General features: G+C 38.4%; 1 protein-coding gene and 1 non-coding gene across 3 annotated transcripts in view; one reads left to right on the top strand and one right to left on the bottom strand.

Annotated features, from left to right (window-relative positions):
- Nucleotides 1-19,211, top strand: part of Mib1 (MIB E3 ubiquitin protein ligase 1) — a 115,020-nt gene that overhangs the window by 27,564 nt on the left and 68,245 nt on the right. For both annotated transcript variants that reach the window (XM_004853166.3, XM_021265168.2), the window contains 5 exons: nucleotides 5,266-5,370; nucleotides 7,811-7,877; nucleotides 11,047-11,251; nucleotides 13,771-13,954; nucleotides 17,943-18,087. In XM_004853166.3, coding sequence (XP_004853223.1) covers nucleotides 5,266-5,370; nucleotides 7,811-7,877; nucleotides 11,047-11,251; nucleotides 13,771-13,954; nucleotides 17,943-18,087 — 706 coding nt within the window. The remainder of the gene's footprint in view (nucleotides 1-5,265; nucleotides 5,371-7,810; nucleotides 7,878-11,046; nucleotides 11,252-13,770; nucleotides 13,955-17,942; nucleotides 18,088-19,211) is intronic.
- Nucleotides 16,648-16,754, bottom strand: LOC147830153 (U6 spliceosomal RNA). The gene has a single exon (XR_015445044.1). It is a non-coding gene; the product is annotated as a U6 spliceosomal RNA (small nuclear RNA).

Below are 19,211 nucleotides of genomic sequence, written 5' to 3'. Positions count from 1 at the left end.
TGATACAATCAGCAACACCACTGCATCAAGTACATCTTTGAAAATGACATTTTGTGATAGTTATTAATCTATCACCTTTAGCTGTGTGAATTAAATCAAGATCGAGGACCAACCCAACATACAGTGAATAAACTTTTCAATATAACAACTTTACCCTTTGGGATGGAAAGTTAGAAGGGGTTGAGGAGGGAGGGACAGATGGGAAGAAGGATAGGGGAAGGTTAGCAGTGTGGCCAGAGGACACAGGTGAGAAGAAAAAAGAGAATAATAGGAAAATAAAGAAGAACTCCGAATGAGGACCAAAACAGGGACAAAAAGGGAGGATGAACAGTGTGGGAGAGCAAGAGAGTGAGTGTAAGAGAGAGAGAAAGGAAAGAGAAAAGAAAGAAGAAAAGAAAAGAAAAAAAAGGAGAGAAAAACAAATATTTGCAAAGAGTAGGAAAAAAAGTTAAAGATAAGAGGAGCAAAGGAAAAGAAAAGAGAAAAACAAACTAATAATACTAATTTTGGGAATAAAAAAATAACAATGAAGATGAAGGGCCCCTTTCAGGGTATGTCTCTGCTGTCACAATAGACAACGTGGGTAGTAGTGTGCAGATATAAGTCAATGAGTCTCAGCAAACTAGTCACAGACCCGTGAGATTCAGGCAGATTTCTGGCTGCAAGTCCCAAGTTGAGCTCCCTGTCCTCCTGTAGGGTTGAACTCTGCAGAGTTGTATTGCAGGTTCCAGCTGCCCTTCCCCTGAAGATAGTCCCGGTCCTGATGGGAGGTGAAGATGACTCCAACTTATCCAGTACAGTGGTCCGGTGGTCCGGTGTCCTCTGTGTCTTTGTAGTGTGGAACCAGGTGGCTGTACAGAGAAGAGGCCAGAGGAGGGGGCGGGGTAGGGGGGTGTCCAGTGGATTGCTGCCGGGGCGCGGGCTGATTCGGCATGTTCTGCGCGACTCGCTACCTTGGTATGGCGTCCGCAGACCTGCCTGTCTCTGTCCTGAGTTTTGTATTGATCATTCCCTTGTTTTTCTTTACTGGTTTTTCATTTAGCATTGTAGCCTACAACAATTGGTATTCAAGTTTTCTTTTTTTTTGGTATCGGGGATCAAACTTGAGACCTTGAGCTTGCGAGGCAGGCGGTGGAACCACTGAGCTAAATCCCCGGCCTGGTATTCAAGTTTTGAAAGACCAAGCTATTGTAAGGATGGTACAAAATCTCGGCTTTCAGATGAAGGCTCCAGGAGAATGTGAGCTGGGTAGTTCGGTGGGGCACCTGTCTGGCTCCGGTGTGGCTGGGAGTTTACAGCAGCCCTGCTGGGGCAGTCAGTGTGAGTCCTGGGAACGCAGGGCTCCACACGGCCTGGACCACTGGGTGGGCAGAGCAGGGCCGGTGCTGCAGATTGGGCAGGAGAGTTGTCAGAGCATGGGCTGCTCGGTGTTCTTTGCTTCTGAGCTTGCTTTAGCCCACCTCAGAGTTTTAGGAGTAGTTGGAGCAGCTGATCCGGGTGGTAGAGAATGGGTGGTGGACCGGAGAGCGGGAATGTTGCCATGACAGAGTCCAGACAGACCGAGTGCAGTTGGGATGGGGGCCAGGCTCGTGAGCAGCGTGTGCTCAGGTCGGTAAGTAGCGCAGTGGCAGCTGGAACCCTGGGGGAGCAGCCTGCAAGTCGTCTGGCCAGTGTGCCTTCGCGGCTGCCATCTGGACAGTCAGCCTCTGTGCCTGGCCTGTAGTCACTGGGCTGCTCCAGGGCATCCTGCAGGGGATGCCTTGCACCTTTCCTGGTGTAACTCACGTTTCTGTCCCCAACCCTCATCTTGCTTACCTAACTCTTCTGGGAGAGCACACATTTTAATAACTTTGTTTTGAACGTGCATGAGATCTAAGTTTTTAATACTTCTGTTTTAAAAATGACTTTGTATTTTTTCCCATACATAACTATTATGTGGTTAGAGGATTGGAAGTTATCTTTTAAAAAATCAGCTTTTGAGGGCAGTTGCTGAAGTTTGAAGCCACATAAATGGCACTTTCTTGAGTTTTGCTATATCGGTACTTTTTGGGGGGATAAAAAGTAAGCATCCTTGAGACGTTGAGTCATGAGTATTAAGTTTTTGGTTTGTTATGATTGCACACATGTTGCATTTTAAGAAAAAAATGAAAAATGAAAGCATTTGAGTGAGGGACTTTCATATATTAAAAAATCTTCAGGGTGGGCCAGGGATTTAACTCAGTGGTTTTGCCGCCTGCTGCACAAGCACAAGGACCTGAGTTCGATCCTTGGCACCAAAAAAAAAATCTTCAGGGTAACATTTAAGCACATGTTTATAACCACATACAATTTTTTATTTTGAGGTCCTAGGCATTGAATACAGGGTCTTGTATACCAGCTGAGCTCCATCAACAGGCCTAATTAATTTTTGCCTATGTATAAATGAAGAATGTTAACATTTTCCCCTCATTTCAGTGCTAGCTACTTTATCCCAGTTACCTGATGTGTGTTGTGTATTGTTGTTGTTGTTGTTATTATTATTGGTGGTGTTGGAGATTGAACCCAGGTCCTTAAGCATGGTAGGCAAATACTGTACCACTTAGTTACATCTCCATCCCTTGTTATTTCATTCGGAGACATGCCTTGAACTTGGATCTTCTTACTCCAGCCTCCAGAGTAGCTGGATTACAGGAATTCACCCCCATGCCTGCTCCCTGTCGTTTGTTCTTTTTCATGAGTGTATTACTCATGTTAGTACCTTAAGGCTATTTTTGTTTTATGGGTGCTTTTGAATACGTGCCAGTTAAAATAGATTAGATCATATTTCTTTGTTTTTGAAACACATTTAATGGAAAATCTCAAACATATACCAGAGTAAAAAGAATAGTGTAACATTCTATGTACTCAGTCACCCAATTTTAACAATTATGAACATTAAAAAAATGCTATTTGTTGAAGAAAGCAGATTCTTTACATTTGGTTATATATGGTATTCTTTGTATTTTCTGTACATTTTAGGTGTGTTAGAACTAGAGGCTTAATTAAATTCAGGTTCTTTTTTTGCTTGTTTTGTTTTTTTAGCTTTTTTGAGACATGGTTTCACTATGTAGTTTAGACTTCACTCACTATGTAGCCCAGGCTGGCCTCAAACTCAGCAATCCTCCTGCCTCAACCACTGTAATCAGTGCTGGGATTACATGTGTGTGCCACCAGGCCTGGCAAGGTTCAATTATATTTTGGAACATACACCTCACAGGTCATGGCGTGTTTCCTGTTGCATTGTATTGGAGGGACATAACATCTGATTATCTTACTATTAGTGATATTAAGGTTGATGAATAGCTGGAGGTGGTCCTCATATCCATCTGTTATATAAGGTTTCTCAGTGACCTTATACTTCATGGTTTCAGCAGAAATTCCATGCGTATTTTATAATCAGAATTAGTAGTATGTAGCTAGTTATTTTTTAATGCCTTCCACGTTGTTCCTTTGTCAGTAATAACATATCGTCATACTAACAAATGAAGGAATTTCATTTAATGATTCCGAATTGACTACTGAGCTTGCTTATATTCCAAGTAATTTGAAATTAAGGGTGAATTTGATTTAAATAAAATTAGTCTGTTTTTTAGCTGGTCAAGTGATTTTGGGGGGGGGTTCTTTTTTTCTGGTGTCAGGGATTGAATGCAGGACCCTGCACTTGCCAGGCAGGTGCGGTGCCACTGAGCTACATCCTGCCCTTTTTTGGTTCTTTTTCTAAAAATTTTGACACTTATGGGCTGGGGATTTAGCCCAGTAGCGCCATGCCTGCCTCAAAAGCACAAGGTCCTGAGTTCAATTGCTAGTACCAAAACAAAAAACAAAAACCAATTTAGACACTTATGACAATATAGTGTTTTCTTAAACAATGAAGTAAAATCTGCTGTAGCAGAAGGTGAAGGTTGGGGCCGGGGATTTAGCTCAGTGGCTTTGCCACCTACTGTGCAAGTGCAAGGAACTGAGTTTGATCCCTGGTACCAAAAAAAAAAGAAAGTGAAGGTTGCGTATTTCACTTCAGAGTGCTGCCCTGTAAGGTACTGCGGTGGTGAACTGAGGAAGACCCTCAGGGTGGTGCCGCAGTTACCTCTGTTGGCATCTAAGGGGTATGGAGAGTACTGTGATACTTTATTTTCTTAGGCTGGTAATATGTGAGTTTTCATTTCTCTCTTTTATTCTATAAAGTTCACATGCTATATTTTATCATGTACAATGTATTTAAAAATTAAGAATAAGTGGCCTCATTTACTGATTTAAAATATTTCTCAAATGATTAGATCTTAAACATAAAACTTTTTATTTCTACAAAAGCATCATAAAATACCTGGCTTACAAAACTGTTTACTACAGGGCCAAAAAGAAAGGTCCCTGTATATTTTATGGAAAGTAGCAGTATGTTTCTGAGCTGTGAAGGGTTGCTGGTTCTGTGCCCGAATGGAGAAGCGAGATCTGGATCGCGTGTGCAGCTCCCCACTCATGTTTTAGACTGATTTACTTTGGTGCTTGCTGTGCCATTTTGTGCACTCGAGTTTAGGTCCTCAAGCAGTGACAACCTGTGTGTGTGTGTTTGTATCACGTAAGGTGAAGAATCACTGGGTCGATGCAGGTTGTGGAGGCAGTGTCTGGCATCTGCTGTAGAAATGCTGTCTGGGCTTGCGTGACTCACGCTGCTTGCTGGGGACAGCAGCGGAACACTGCTGCGGGAAGAGACATCTTTGCATGCTGCCATGGAGGCTCTTTAGGATCTTTTGCTTGTCAGTTTGTAGCTAACCAGAGAACCAGCTTATCTTGAGTCATTTTGCATATTTGTACAAAGATACTAAATTTCGTATTGAGTAATTGGTTTAAAAGAATATGCTGCTGTTAATTTAAAAAATGTAAAGATTTCACATCAAATTATTTTCTATTAATCTATTACTGTGATCCCTCAGACACTCAATTTAAAATTCCTATAGTTGTTTTGGAAATTACCTTATAATTATGGAAAAATATGGCTTTAATTATGTGACGTATTTGCCAAAGAAGTAGTTTTATTTATTACACAGTTTGATGGGTGAAATAATTTAAAAGATTTAAATACAATAATTAAGAGAACTAATCTCTTTCTTCCCCTTTTTATTTTTGTTTTTTTTGGTACCAGGGATCAAACTCAGGCCCTTGTGCTTGCGCAGCAGACGGCGAAACCACTGAGCTAAATCCCTGACCTTCCTTCCCCTTTTTAAAAGTTGCTTTCCCCCTCCCTTCTGTTAGGTAACGGAAATCCAGGACTGGAGTGCATCGAGTCCACACAGTGCAGCATATGTTCTCTGGGACAACGGCGCAAAGAACCTTTACCGAGTGGGCTTTGAGGGCATGGTGAGTAGTGAGGACCGCACATATGATGGAGGTGGGGAGGTGAAGGACGGGAAGTACCAGCCTGCATCGTGCTCTTTCATCTTTTCTTTTTCCCTCCCTGTCTGTCAGAATACAGCCGTTTGAATCATGAATAAACATTCACAGGGAAATCGGTAAAGTGAGGATTCAATAAACTTTTGAGACCTTTGCGTTTTTACTATATTTGTCTGAACTGTTTAGTAGTAAATACGATAGCAGTACAGTGGGACACACCTGTAATCCAGTACTCTGGGAGGCTGATAACTTAGTGAGACCTTCTCTCAAAATAAAAAATAAAAAAGGGCTGGGGTTTTAATGTGGTATGAAGACCCTGGATTCAGTCCCCCAGGGTTGCAAGAAAAAAAAATAGGATTTTTACCCTCAGTAAATGTTTGGATACCCTGTTGTGTCTTGAGTGTATAGAGCTAATCCTTTAGGTTAAGTCTAGTTTATTTACTAAAATCTTTCAAAAAGATTTAGAATCATCTGTAAGTCCAGTCCTTGACTAGGTATAATAAAGTTTTGTGGTATATTATTATTCTCTGTTCTTGTAGCTGATAAAAGTTTTAGTAGGTATTCGACTTATTTTTAAGGAGATTTTTTCCAATTTTTTTAAAGTGTAGATTTGATAAAGAATGATTAACCTAGAAAAACCTAGAATTACTTAAGTGTTTAGGAGAATAATGGAGGCATATTCAGTGAATTGCTCTGTATGTCTTCATTTCACGGACTGCTGTTCCAAAATTGACTTTGCTGTTAATTCGTATCAATTCATGCAAACAGTAAAGCTTTTTATGTCCTTTCAATCTTGAATATATTCCCCATAAAAATTATTTAAATTTCATTTATTTCTCAAGGGTCTTGTATCTTTCACTAGGAAAGAGAAATCTACTGTCTCCTTAATATGTTCCATTTATATAGAAAAGCCAGCCATGAGAATTTTAGCAAGTAATTTGCTAAGTTTTATCATTGGATATAGCACCAGTCATCACTTTTTCATCATTGTCTTACGCTTCTGCCTGTTTTAAAATTGTAAATTTTTTGTGGGATTCTGAGTATTTGTTTCAAATGAAGGCTTACGCACTGTGTGTGCCTGCTGGTTTGTGTATGTAGATTGGTGTCTGAGTAGTACTCTTTTCTTCATGTGGTTATGCCATTATTTAATGAAGTTTCTGTTGATGAATATCCTTCCTCTTCACAAGCAGTATGTCAGCAAGCGCCCTTGTGTCTTTCTTTGCCCATGATGGATGTATTTCTTTAGGGTAAATTCCTAAAAGTAGAATTGCTGGGGTAAAGCATCACATTAAAACAATTTGACACATATCTCTGGCCAGGAATGAGTGACACTATGTTCAGCTGGCAAGAGGCTGTACAGAGTCAGCTCCCATGTGTGTATAAAGAGCTCTTTTCCTTAATGGAGTAAGATATACTGATCACCTAGTACGGGTACCAGCATTATTAGGCATTTTAGAGTAAATTGATATTTTCTTTTGAATTTTCACAGTGAACCCCCCATTACTCTCCTAAGTCCACATTTTGGTGCCTTCCTATTGCACTTAAATAATAATGTTTTCTCATAAAAGATAATGAGAGCAGGCCGGGGATTTAGCTCAGTGGTTCTGCCACCTGCCTTGCAAGCACAAGGTCCTGAGTTGGATCCCTGCCACACACACAAAAAAGATGCTGGGAGGCAGGCAGTGGCACCACTGAGCTAAATCCTTGTCAAAAGATAATGAACCTGAGCAATCAAGTTACAGTGAAGCAAGGACTAAGTTGAAGCAAAGAAGAAGATTAACTGGGCAAGGGTTCAAAAGACTGGACTTGGCTGTATCCATATTTACCTAGTCCTCGCTGCTCAGTTCTGGGCAGTTTCCTTTACTGTTTGTCTTCACTTTCCTTATTTATAAAATAAGTTAATATTTGCCCTGTGTTTCATAAAATTGATTGGAAAGTTTACACAAGATTTTTTGGTAAAAGTATCTTTCAGGTTAAATGTGTCACGCACATTTTAAATACTTGTTATAGTTCTTATATTGTCACATGATTTTTAAAATGTAACATTAAAGATTCTATTATAATTCAAATTTTGAACTTTAAAATTAGGAAGCCAAAAGTAGATAAAGTATGACCTAGCTAGGCATGGTGGCACATACCTATTATGACAGGACTTGGGAGGCTGAGGCAGGAAGATCTTGAGACTGAGGCCAGCTTGGACTACATAGTGAAACTGTCTCCAAAAGGAAAAAAATCTGTCTGAAGATCAGATTTATAGCTTTTGAAAGATGTCTTTGCAAGCATTGTTTAGTGTAATTGTTAACTCAGAGGTATTCTTCTGTCATGGCTGTGTTCTGAATAAATTTTTTTGCCTATTTCAGGTATTGAAGTTCTCATGAATGATTTTTCTGGTTTCTTTCCTTCTTAGTCTGATCTGAAGTGTGTCCAGGATGCCAAAGGAGGTTCTTTCTACAGAGATCATTGTCCTGTGCTAGGTATGTTAGCAGATTAGAGAAAATTTCTTAATAATGGAATTGACAGTTTCAATAAAATGTTTATGTTGGACTTACAAAATTAGTCACCATTAGGCTGAGCGTGGTCCTGCATGCCTGTAATCCCAGCACTTTGGAGGCTGAGGCAGAAGGAGAACCAGGAGTTTGAGGTCAGCTTCGGCTATATAGTGAGTTCAAGGCCAGCCTGAACTATATAGTGATGCCCTGACTCAAAAAAAAAAACACACAACAAAAAACCAATTAGTTACAACTAAGGTCATTTAGAAAGATAGTTTCTTGGTTTTATTTTGGTTTTAAAGTGTTTTTTTTTTTATTATTAGACTCAGAGTTATGTCTTGAAGTGGTATGCCATTTATGTCACAATACATATTTGAAACATCTTTTAGCTATAAACTGTCATTGAAAAATTTTACATTAGATTATATCAGTGTTGTATCTCATGCATTATTTAAAATGGGATTTGAAAATTCAGTGCTTATAAATTTCCTTAGAATTTCTGTAAGATTGACTTCTTAATAAAAGATCAGCTCCAGGGCTGGGTATTTAGCTCAATGGTTCCAGTCCTTGCCTTGCAAGTGCAAGGTCCTGAGTTCCATCCCCGACACCAAAACAAAAACAAAAACAGCTCCAAGATTAAGGTAATATAATAAGTAAAATTTCATGTATCATTGCTAGTTTTATTTTTTTCCGGTACTGGGGATTGATACTCAGGGTCTTTGTGCTGAGCTGTTTCCTTAGCCTCTTTTTTTTTTTTGAAAAATTTTTTTTTTTTTTTGGTACCTGGGATTGAACTCGGGAACTTGCGCTTGCGAGGCAGGTGCTGGAACCACTGAGCTAAATTCCCGGCCCTTTTTTTTGAAATTTTGAGACAATGTCTTAAATAAGTTGCTGATGTGGGTCCTGAACTTGTGATCCTTCTGTGTCTGCCTCCCAAAGTGCTGAGATTACAGGAATGCTCCACCTCCTTCATGTATTATTAAAATTTAAAAGAAAGAACAAGAAAATTGAAACTACTTTCATTTTATAGATTGCTTATTTTTACCAAATAAACATTTACCACTCTCTTCTGATCCTTTGGTGTCTGAATGCTTTTTTTTTTTGATACCGGGGATCGAACTTGGGACCTTGTGCTTGCCGAGGCAGGCGGCGGAACCAATGAGCTAAACCCCTGGCCCCTGAATGCATTTTTATCATATGAATTTTATTTTCCTCTTTCTACATCAGTTGGCTTGCCTTTTAGTCAAGAAGTGCTGTGTTCTTGATGCATACTTAAATTTTTTAATAAAAGGACAGTGTTGGAAAAATACCGGTGTTTTTGATGTACTCATGCATTTTTCTTAATTTTAGAAACTTTCTTTTTTCTTTTTTTTTTTTGGTACTGGGGATCAAACTCAGGTCCTTGCACTTGTGCAGCAGGCGACGAAATAAAAACTTTCTTGATTTGTGTCTTGTTTTCTTAAGAAAAATGAGGAATCAACAAACGTATTTTCGATCCCTTAGCACAGAGTTTTGTGATCATGAATCTTTTATCCTAGAACTAGCTATTTAAAATAATATAGGGAATGGGCTTTGAAATAGTGAAAAATGCTCTTTAGGCAAAAATCACAGAACCAACTTATTGAAAAATTATACTGACACCATGGCCTGAAACCTCTGAAACCATGAGCAAAAAATAGATTTTTCCTTCTTAAAAACAAAACAAAGCAGAGCATACTAACAACTTTAGAGAAAAAGAAATCTAGGGCTTTCTTTTCTATGTGTGATTAGTTATGGTGGCTCTGGTGCAGTGATAGGTCATCTAGGCAGAAAAGTATTTTTGTCATCCAGAATTTTGTGTTCTGAGATAGGGTTGAATAGTCTTTTATAGACTCTGCTCCTGCTCACTCGTTATTATGAATCAGTACATTACCAGATTTTTGGTTGTCATGTTTGTTGTCTTGTGCTGGAAATTAAACCAGGGCCTCCTAGTGCTCTGCTGCTGAGCGACATCTCCACCCTGTGTTAGTAAAATTTTTGAGTCTGATGTTTGTTTTTTTTTGTTTTTAAAATCTCTCAGTTCCAGAATCTCATACTTAGCAGTGAATTTTTTTTTTTTTTGGTACTAGGGATAGAACTAGGGACCTTGCACTTGTGAGGCAGGCGGTAGAACCACTGAGCTACATCCCCCGGCCCTTAACAGTGAATTCTTTTTTTTTGTTTTTAACAGTGAATTCTTAAAACATTTTAAGATTAGTTGGCACCTGAAACTAAAATATTTAACATTATTTTGGTTTAAAAGTAGTGGGCCAGGGATTTAGCTCAGTGATTCCGCTGCCTCCCTGGCAAGTGCAAGGTCCTGAGTTTGATCTCTGGAATGGGGTGTGTGTAGGGGAGAGTTGGTGTTGTTTAAAAGTATTACATTTGGGACTGGGGATTTAGCTCAGTGGTTCCACCACCTGCCTCACAAGTGGAAGGAACGAAGTTCGATCCCCGGTACCAAAAAAAAAAAAAAGTAGTACATTTGCAGGTGAAAGGTGGTTCATGCATATAAAATTACAGTTAAGTAGGAGGAATAAGTTATAGTTTTTTTCAGCTGAGTTTTTTTTTTTTTTTTGGACCAGGGATTGAACTCGGGACCTTGCGCTTGTGAGGCAGGCAGCAGAACCACTGAGCTAAATCCCTGGCCCTTAAGTTCTGTTTTTATGTAGCACAGTAGGGCGACTGTAGTTAACAATAATTTATTGTATGTTTCAAAGTAACTGGAAGAGAGGATTTTGAATGTTCTTACCATAAAGGATGAGTATTTAGGTGATAGATACGGTAATTACCCCGAATTGATCATTCTACATTATGTACCAAAATATCATACTGTGCCCAATAAATACATAAAAATAAAATAAGAAATTGGTCTATGAAAAATTAAAAAATTGCAAGGAGATACTATAAATAATGGTAAGCAACAAATGAGGTAAACAGGGTGAAATGAATCAATTCCTAGAAAGATAAAAACTACCAAAGCTGATTAAAGAAGACATAGGAAATTAGAGTAGACCTGTAATGAGTAAAGAGATTGATTTAGTAATCCTGTCCATACAAAATGCAGTTTTATGTTGTTCCTGTGACTTTCTTCTTTCTTTCTTTCTTTTTTTTTAAACTGCCTTTGAAATTACAGGCGAGCAGAATGGCAACAGGAATCCTGGTGGATTGCAGATTGGTGACTTGGTAAATATAGATCTTGACCTAGAAATTGTGCAGTCTCTGCAGCATGGTCACGGTGGATGGACTGATGGGATGTTTGAGACTTTAACTACCACTGGAACTGTTTGTGGCATCGATGAAGATCATGACATTGTAGTGCAGTACCCAAGTGGCAATAGGTTGGTGACATTTCTGTTTTTGATATTGACAAAGTTAGTACACATAGAAAAGGCCCTTAAGGAGAGTAAATAATGTGATTAATCAGAGTCATTCAAGTTCTTAAGTGGGAGATGAAAATGCGAGTATGTTGGTAAGGAACAAGAAGAGAGAGAGAGAGAGAGAGAGAGAGAGGGCTGGGGATTTAGCTCAGTGGTTCTGCTGCCTGCCTTGCAGGCGCAAGGACCTGAGTTCGATCCCTGGTACCAAAAAACACACAGAGGAAAAAAAAGAAGAGAGATTATGTATTTATGATGCAAAATTTTATATACTTTGATTTTTCCTCTAGGAGTGGAATACATTATATCAGTATCAGGTGCAAGAATAGCTAAAAAATTCTTTGTTCAAAGTGGACCATAGCAATCTGTGAATCAGAAGGGTACTGTTAAAACTACTCTGGGCTGTATTTAGTCATCACTTGACAAAACAATTCTCCCTCCCATGCTTTGGATATGTGCACATACACTAATTCTTCTTCCTCTTTTTTTTTTTTTCCCCTCAGTACTGGAGATTGAATCCAGGACCTTTGCACTGAGCTTCAGCCCTTTTTTCTTTTGAGATATGGTCTTCCTAAGTCCCTAAATAGCCCATGCTGGGGTTGAACTTGGATCCTCCTGCCTCAGGCTCCTGGAGGCCTGGGGCTACAGGCGTGCACCACCATCCTCAGCACACACTTAATTCTTACCAGCAATATAGACTTGTACGCATTCCTACTTGGTACCTTTGTATGTTACTCACTCCTCCTGGGATTCCTTTCCTCATTTCATACCCTCTTCCTTGGATTTAACACCCCTACATCCTATGAATTTTGAATTCATGTGCTAATTTAGGGCTCTCCACTCTTTTTTTTTCTCCACTCTTGCCAACCACCCTGGTACTCATCTATTTATGTCTCCTATTATCAATTAAAATGATTATTTGATTTCTTGGTTTCAGGTTTCTTGGAGACTCAGCTTATTCCTTTTATTTTGGCTCTAGGGACCAAAATATCTTATTTACTAGTATGTTTATAATACTTTAAGATAAAAACAGTAGTTAATTGAATAATTGTCTTATTGACATAGAGAAACTAAGGCCTAGTTCTTTAGGGAAGGGATTTTGTGTAGAGAAGAAAAATTAACATGAAATTGCTTACCTAAGTATAGAATTAGCTCCAGTTGTACCCAAATCTCAAGAGCACACACAGTCTTATCAATAGATGCAAAAAAAGTATATGACAAAAATCTAGTACTCTGTGATCAAAACAGTAAACAGAAGGCAATGTCTGCAGCTTGATTAAAGGACCTGGTAAAGGGATCTACAAGAAACTCACAGATAATATCATACTCAGTGGTGAAAGACTGAATACTTCCTTCCCCTTCACATTAAAAATAAGAAGGTCCACTTTCCCACTTGTTTTCAACCTTGTACCTAGAGGTTCTAGCCAGGGCAAGAAAAAAGAAATGAAAAGACGAAGTGAGAGGAAAGAGGATATAAAACTGTTCACAGGTGATGTGGTCTTGTGTATTGAAAAAAATAGGGAGACCACAAAGCTATAGTAAGACAGTGTGCTAGTGACACAAAGTTAGACACACAGATTGAAGAATAGGGAGTGCAGAAGTAAGCTCTCGCATTCAGCATAGATTGATTTCTGTTCAGAGTCCAAGATAATTTAGTGGTACTGAGACAGATGAATAGCCACATGCAAAAGAATGAAATTGGACCCCTGCCACACATGATATACAAGTTTTGAGTCAAAATTGACTATCAAACTAACTCTAAGAACCAAAACTTTAAAGTCTGGCAGCAAAAAGGTGTAAATCTTCATGTCCTTGGGTTAGACAGTGGTCGTATAGATAAGACCCTAAAACAAAGAAAAGATAGACTAGACCTCATCAAAATTAAGAACTTTTACTTTTCAAAGGAGACTACCAGGAAAATATAATGACAACTGGTGGACTGTCACTCAGCATATTGATAGATCTGTAAGGATATGTAATGAAGTGTTAATGTTTCTAGTGATCCAGGTGTTTGTGTCATATGGAACTTTCACTTTACATGCTTCTCAAATGTTTGAGCTCTTTAACAATGGTTACATTACTGTTACAGGTTTTAAAAACACGTAGAGAATAAATCTAGACAAAAGTATTACTAAAAGTATTGTATTAGGATGGTGAGATCAGAGATGACTCTTTCCCCAAATTTGTATAATAAAATTATAAAATCAGATACATTATGAAAAGAAATACAGGGGTGGGGATTTAGCTCAATGGTGCTGCCACCTGCCTCACAAATGCAAGATCCCAAGTTCGATCCCCAGTACAAACACCCCCCCCCCCGCCGTCTCCCCAAAAAACCCAAAAGAAATACAAATCACTCGAATGTAATTTGAAAGGATTGCCTGGCTTTTCCCTCTGTCTTAGGTGTCTCCTCCCACAGTGTTAGGAAGGAAAGACAGTTAAGTAAGTTTGCCTGTTTCTGAGCTTTGGCTTTGCTTTTGCAGGTGGACATTTAATCCTGCCGTCCTCACCAAAGCCAACATTGTTCGCAGTGGGGACTCTGCACAGGGTGCGGAAGGAGGCACTTCGCAGTTTCAGGTGGGCGATCTCGTGCAAGTTTGTTACGATCTGGAAAGAATCAAACTTCTGCAAAGAGGACATGGAGAGTGGGCTGAAGCAATGCTACCAGTAAGTACATATCAGTTTGGGGCTAGAAACTTTGCCTACGTACTCTTGTTTAAAAGTAAATTCATTTTAGAAACCATATTGGCAGCTAGATATACTTGTGCCTTTTGTTTCTGATTTATTCCATTTAAGTCAGCATGGGAAGGTCCAGAAAGGGTTAGGGTTAGTATTGGGGTTTTTTTGTTTTTGTTTTTGGTACTGGAGATTGAACTCGGGTCCTTGCGCTTGCACAGCAGGCAACGAAACCACTGAGCTAAATCCCTGGCCCAGGGTTAGTACTGTTGATGGCTCTGCTAGTGGGAAATTGGATGCCCTGCCAGACAGCAGAGGCTTCCCTGATACTTTGCCTGGTGCCACGTGGAACCTGGGCGCGGCCTCTAGCGGTGCAGGACTACTGCAGCCTTCCCGGGGGCAGCGACCTGAGGACCCTGCAGACTCTAGTGTGGGCTGGCAGTGGTAGGTCCTTGCTAAAGATTCAAAACTAACCAGCTCCCTCCAAGGCAGTGCCTTGCCTCAGGGAGAAGGGTCTAGGAGTGGACACAGATTCAGTGGGATGGAGACAGGAAGGGCAGAGGAGACCAGGTAAAAGGTGACAGGGGTCAGTTGAATTCTCATACACCATTGTTACTGAAAAAAAGAGAATAAAGAACAGAATAAGAAAGTTATTTTTGCCGTTAAGAAAAAATCTGATCTCAATGTTTTATGTTAGGAAACAATGAAATAGCATTTATTTTCCAACATCCTTCAGAAAATATGTTAAAAGGCTACGTATTGATATGAATACATAAAAGTTCAAGAAATCTAGTTTCCACAAACCCTTTCTGAGTAATCTACCTAAGAATGTATTTCATACAGCTAAAATGATTGCAGAGAGATAAGCTAATCATGAAACAATGTGTTGTTGCACGAAGATTAAATGATGGTTTTAAAGGAAAGGAGAGTGTACATAATGATTATGTTCTCTAGCAGTGTAATGTACAGCTGTCAAATGGAATGGGAATAGGAATTGTAGAAAAAGTTTAATAGGCTGTTCAGTTGCTTTTTAGTTATGTTAACTGGGTTGGTAAGGAGGACACATGAATGACTAATTTCATTATTGCACATACTAGAGAACACACACACACACACACACATATATATATATATATATGGTTTTAATAAGAATTATTAGGACAATAGAAATTTTATATTAAAACAATGAAAGAATAAACCATGAAATTAAAAAAAGTAACCCATATTAAAAGGGAATAGGATATAGAGGACAAAGGTAGAAGGGAGATGTCTTACAGTATATCTTGTTTTATAAATTTGATTTGAAATTATACACATTTTATACAGTAGTGTAAGACAAAATTTAAAAAGACTCCTAAAAGTGGAAAATAAAATGAAACAAAAGAAACTAAATATGTTTCTTGTTGATATAAACCAAGAAAAATTCAAGGTGATTTTTAAGCATAGTAATTTGTTTTTAGGTCCTTATTGGAGAAATATACCTTAAATAACTGCTTGGAAAAGAAATATTTAATTTTCAGAAATCTTACTGTAAATGGTGGTATTTATACTAATACTCTGAGATTTTTTTATGTGATGTAAAGCTAATAAGCACTTACATGATAATTGTAGTGGTGTTGGCCCCAATGACCTTGAGAACCAAAACAATCAAAGTGGGAAAAAGAGATAAAAATAATATAGGAGTGAAATAAAAACATTATACCCTTTGATTTGAATTGGAATATTTGAATTCATGACTTATTTCATCTTTAAAAACTTAACAAAATGAAAAATGTTTAAAGCTAAACAAAAGAAAACAAAAATCCTGTGTCTTAGTTTTGTCCATGAAAGGCCTACCATGATGACCATTCTAGTAACAGTAGCCAGCATCAGGGCTGAGGTTATGCTCTTGAAATAGCCTTGCCCTTAGTAGAGAATCAAGGCTCTTTGGGAAGTGGGTAATTGTGGCTCTTTGGCAGGAAGTGAAGAAGGGAAGCCTCATACCAGATAGCAAGAAAGCTGTGAAAGATTTCTGGGGCCGTGTTTGAAGAGTTAGTAGCCAACTGACGAGGTTCTCACTGACCAAATAACATGTTCACCTAACACCAGTTAACAAAATTCAGATCATAAGCCTCATAGGTCAAATAGTGCTGTTTTTTCCACACAATTTGCAAAGAAAAAAATATGTATGGACTTTGTTTGGATCTTGATTCAAACAAACTTTAAAAAATGATCACATTTATGTTATGATTGGTAATTCAAAACACTGATATTTTGTATTTTATGATAGACACTTATTTTGTTTTGTTTTTTTTTTGGTACTGAGGATCGAACTCAGGACCTTGCGCTTTTGAGGCAGGTGGTGAAAGCACTGAGCTAAAATCCCTGGCCCTCTGATAGACAGTTATTGATAACTTTGAGTTGAAAACAAATGGTATTACAGACATGTAAGGAAACGATTTCCTGGTGTTGCAGGTGCATAGTAAAATGCCACAGGAGTGGAGAATGGGTAGGGGTAGATGAGACAAACTTGGCCATCCACTGATTGCCGTTTTAACAGCTTGATGGGTGTAAGACTTTACTGTAGTGCTCTCTACATTTATTTGGAGTTTTCTGTGGTAAAATGTTAAAGTGGGAAAAGAGAATAGCCTCGTAGAGTTGAAGATTCTGGTGGAAGATTGCAAGTGAAAGTGTCTACTGAGAAGTTGGATATTAGAATCTTCACGAATTTCCGTGTCATCCTTGTGCAGGGGCCATGCTAATCTTCTCTGTATCATTCCAATTTTAGTATATGTGCTGCTGAAGCGAGCACAAGAAGTTGGATATTAGAATCTTGTGTGTGTAGCAGAAGAGAGGGCTAAGTAGGTAGAGAATTGTCCTTTGGTGCTTTTGGAAAGAAGGTGATAGTTTTTATAATGGATTGAATTTTCAAGAAAGAAGAGAAAAAAAAAACTAAGGAAAAAGTTTGGGGACAATGATTCAGTGTAGGGACCTGAAGAAGGAGAAGGAGTAGGTCAGTAAAGAAGGGGAAGAAAGTGGCTTAAAGATTAGACTGTCATCCAAAAATCAAGGGAATAGTTTCAAGAAGTTGGAAAAAATCAAAGGAAAAACATTGGAGGACAACTTTTCCCTGGTTTAGGAATTAGTTAAATATTACTGCTGTTCTCATCAGCTATCCACTGTTGTGATTTGTGGTTGTGCATCAGAGATGGGTTTTGAACTTGAGTTAAAATAGGCCCAATAGCCAGGCATTTAGCTCAGCGGCACCACTCCTGCCTCGCAAGCACAAGGTCTGGAGCTCAATCTCCAGTACCGGAAAAAAAAAAGGCCTAATAATATTTGTTTCAGGATTAAATGTGTAGATGAGTTCATACAGAAGGTTGCTACTGCTGCCTGCTAGGAATTTCAGCAGCTGCTGGTTGCAGTATGCCCCAGCGTCCCTCCGATTCCAGTCCAGTGATTGCATGTGATTTCTGCATCCTGTTGTGGAATCAGGGGTGATTATACATAAATAAGGAAAGGAGGAAGGAAAGAAAGAAGAAAGAAAGAGAGAGAAGGAAGGAAAGATAGATTTAAGCATAGATGTAAGCTTGAGCCCTTTGGTATTAGTTTTTCTTTAGAAATCAGACTTCCTTTTCTTAGGCTTTATTGATGATTGATTTTGAACTATTTTAGTTGCAAGTTCTCAAATGTATTTCATGAGGTTAAAAAAAGCGGGTTGAGTATCAAAATAAATTTTTATGAACTTTATGAAGAAGATACATTTTATCATTTATATTCTTGTGGAAATATAGTAGTAATTATTAAATATTTTAATATAATATTAAAGTATTTTTAAGTTACTCTTTAAAGTTTATAACTAATCCACTAGAATTTTAAAAATTACAAACAAGTAAAATTTAAAATTACAAACAAGTAAAATTAATACTTTATAAGAACTAATGATTGAGTTTGTTGTTTACCTTAACCTTGGAAACATGAATCTAATTTTTTTTTTAAGACTTTAGGTAAAGTTGGCCGAGTACAACAGATTTATTCCGACAGCGACTTAAAGGTGGAAGTATGTGGAACATCTTGGACATATAATCCAGCAGCAGTTTCCAAGGTGGCATCTGCAGGATCAGCCATCAGCAATGCCTCTGGTGGTAGGTTTCGTGTTGTGTGTCTTTAAAAATGATATGGTTTGGGGCTCAGGATTTAGCTCAGTGGCACTGTGCCTGCCTCACAAGTGTGAGGTCCTGAGTTCAATCCCCAGTACAAATAAATAAAGAAAGGAAGAAAGAAAGTGATATGGTTTATGTTAGAACCTTTACTAATTCCCTAATTTCCTTAAGCAAATAATGTTGTATGTGTGCTTGGCTTTCTCCCACATTACATAGGCTCCATTGAATGTTGATCACTTTAAAAACTTTTACTAAAGGGTTTTCTTTTTCTTATGTGGTGAGCCTTTATTCTAGCTGAGGGAATCCCTAGAAAAGTTCCATAAACATATGCTTTTATATCTTTGCTTTCATCCCTGGAAAAGTTCCTTAAACATATGCTTTTATATATCTTGGGTATATCAGGGCCTTCTCTATATCAAGCCTGATATACCTGAAATTCAACATTCTTTTCACTAGTCAGAATTTTTGTCTTCTGCAGAGAACCATCACCTTCTTAGAATGCTTTACTTTATATTTCCAACATTATTGCTAACAAATGGCTTTCTTCCTGGAGATTTTTACACATCAGCTCTATTTTTTCCCTTGTCATTTAATAAGAGTTATTGCCCCTGCCGTAATGAGTCAAAAACCCTGTTAAAATATGAACTTGTTGGGTGCTTGGATAGACGTTTTACCCAAAGCCTTTCCTGCCTGTGCGCCAGCTTTACATACATGGGCACAGTTCCTTCTGCAACCTGTTACACATTTCTGTGTGTATACTATTGTCATCCAGGAAAGAAGATAGAATCGTAACTGTAAATGGAAAGATGAAAAAGGAAAATGCCAGGTGATCTTCATTTTATTTTTGTACTGCTTCTTACTTTCTCTGCTTTTCTCTCTTTGGCTGTAGTTTGCTGTGTATTTAAAGTTTAAATAATATTTATTTTCAAAGTGGAGGTTAGATAGCATCACACTAGGCGACCACAAGGTATAAGTGTGAAAGATGATTAATATCCTACTCTCAATAATGTGGCCCACTGTGTGGTTTTTTTCCTTGCCTCAGTTTGTGATTTCTTTGCTTCCCATTAAGTACTCCAGGAATTAAGGAGTAGAACTTGGTAGCTGTA

This window comes from Heterocephalus glaber, unplaced genomic scaffold (assembly GCF_053883595.1).
Source record: "Heterocephalus glaber isolate CG9 unplaced genomic scaffold, H.glaber_assembly_v1.0 deba00000331, whole genome shotgun sequence".
Lineage (NCBI taxonomy): Eukaryota > Metazoa > Chordata > Mammalia > Rodentia > Bathyergidae > Heterocephalus > Heterocephalus glaber.
This window is presented reverse-complemented; position numbering and strand designations above follow the sequence as displayed.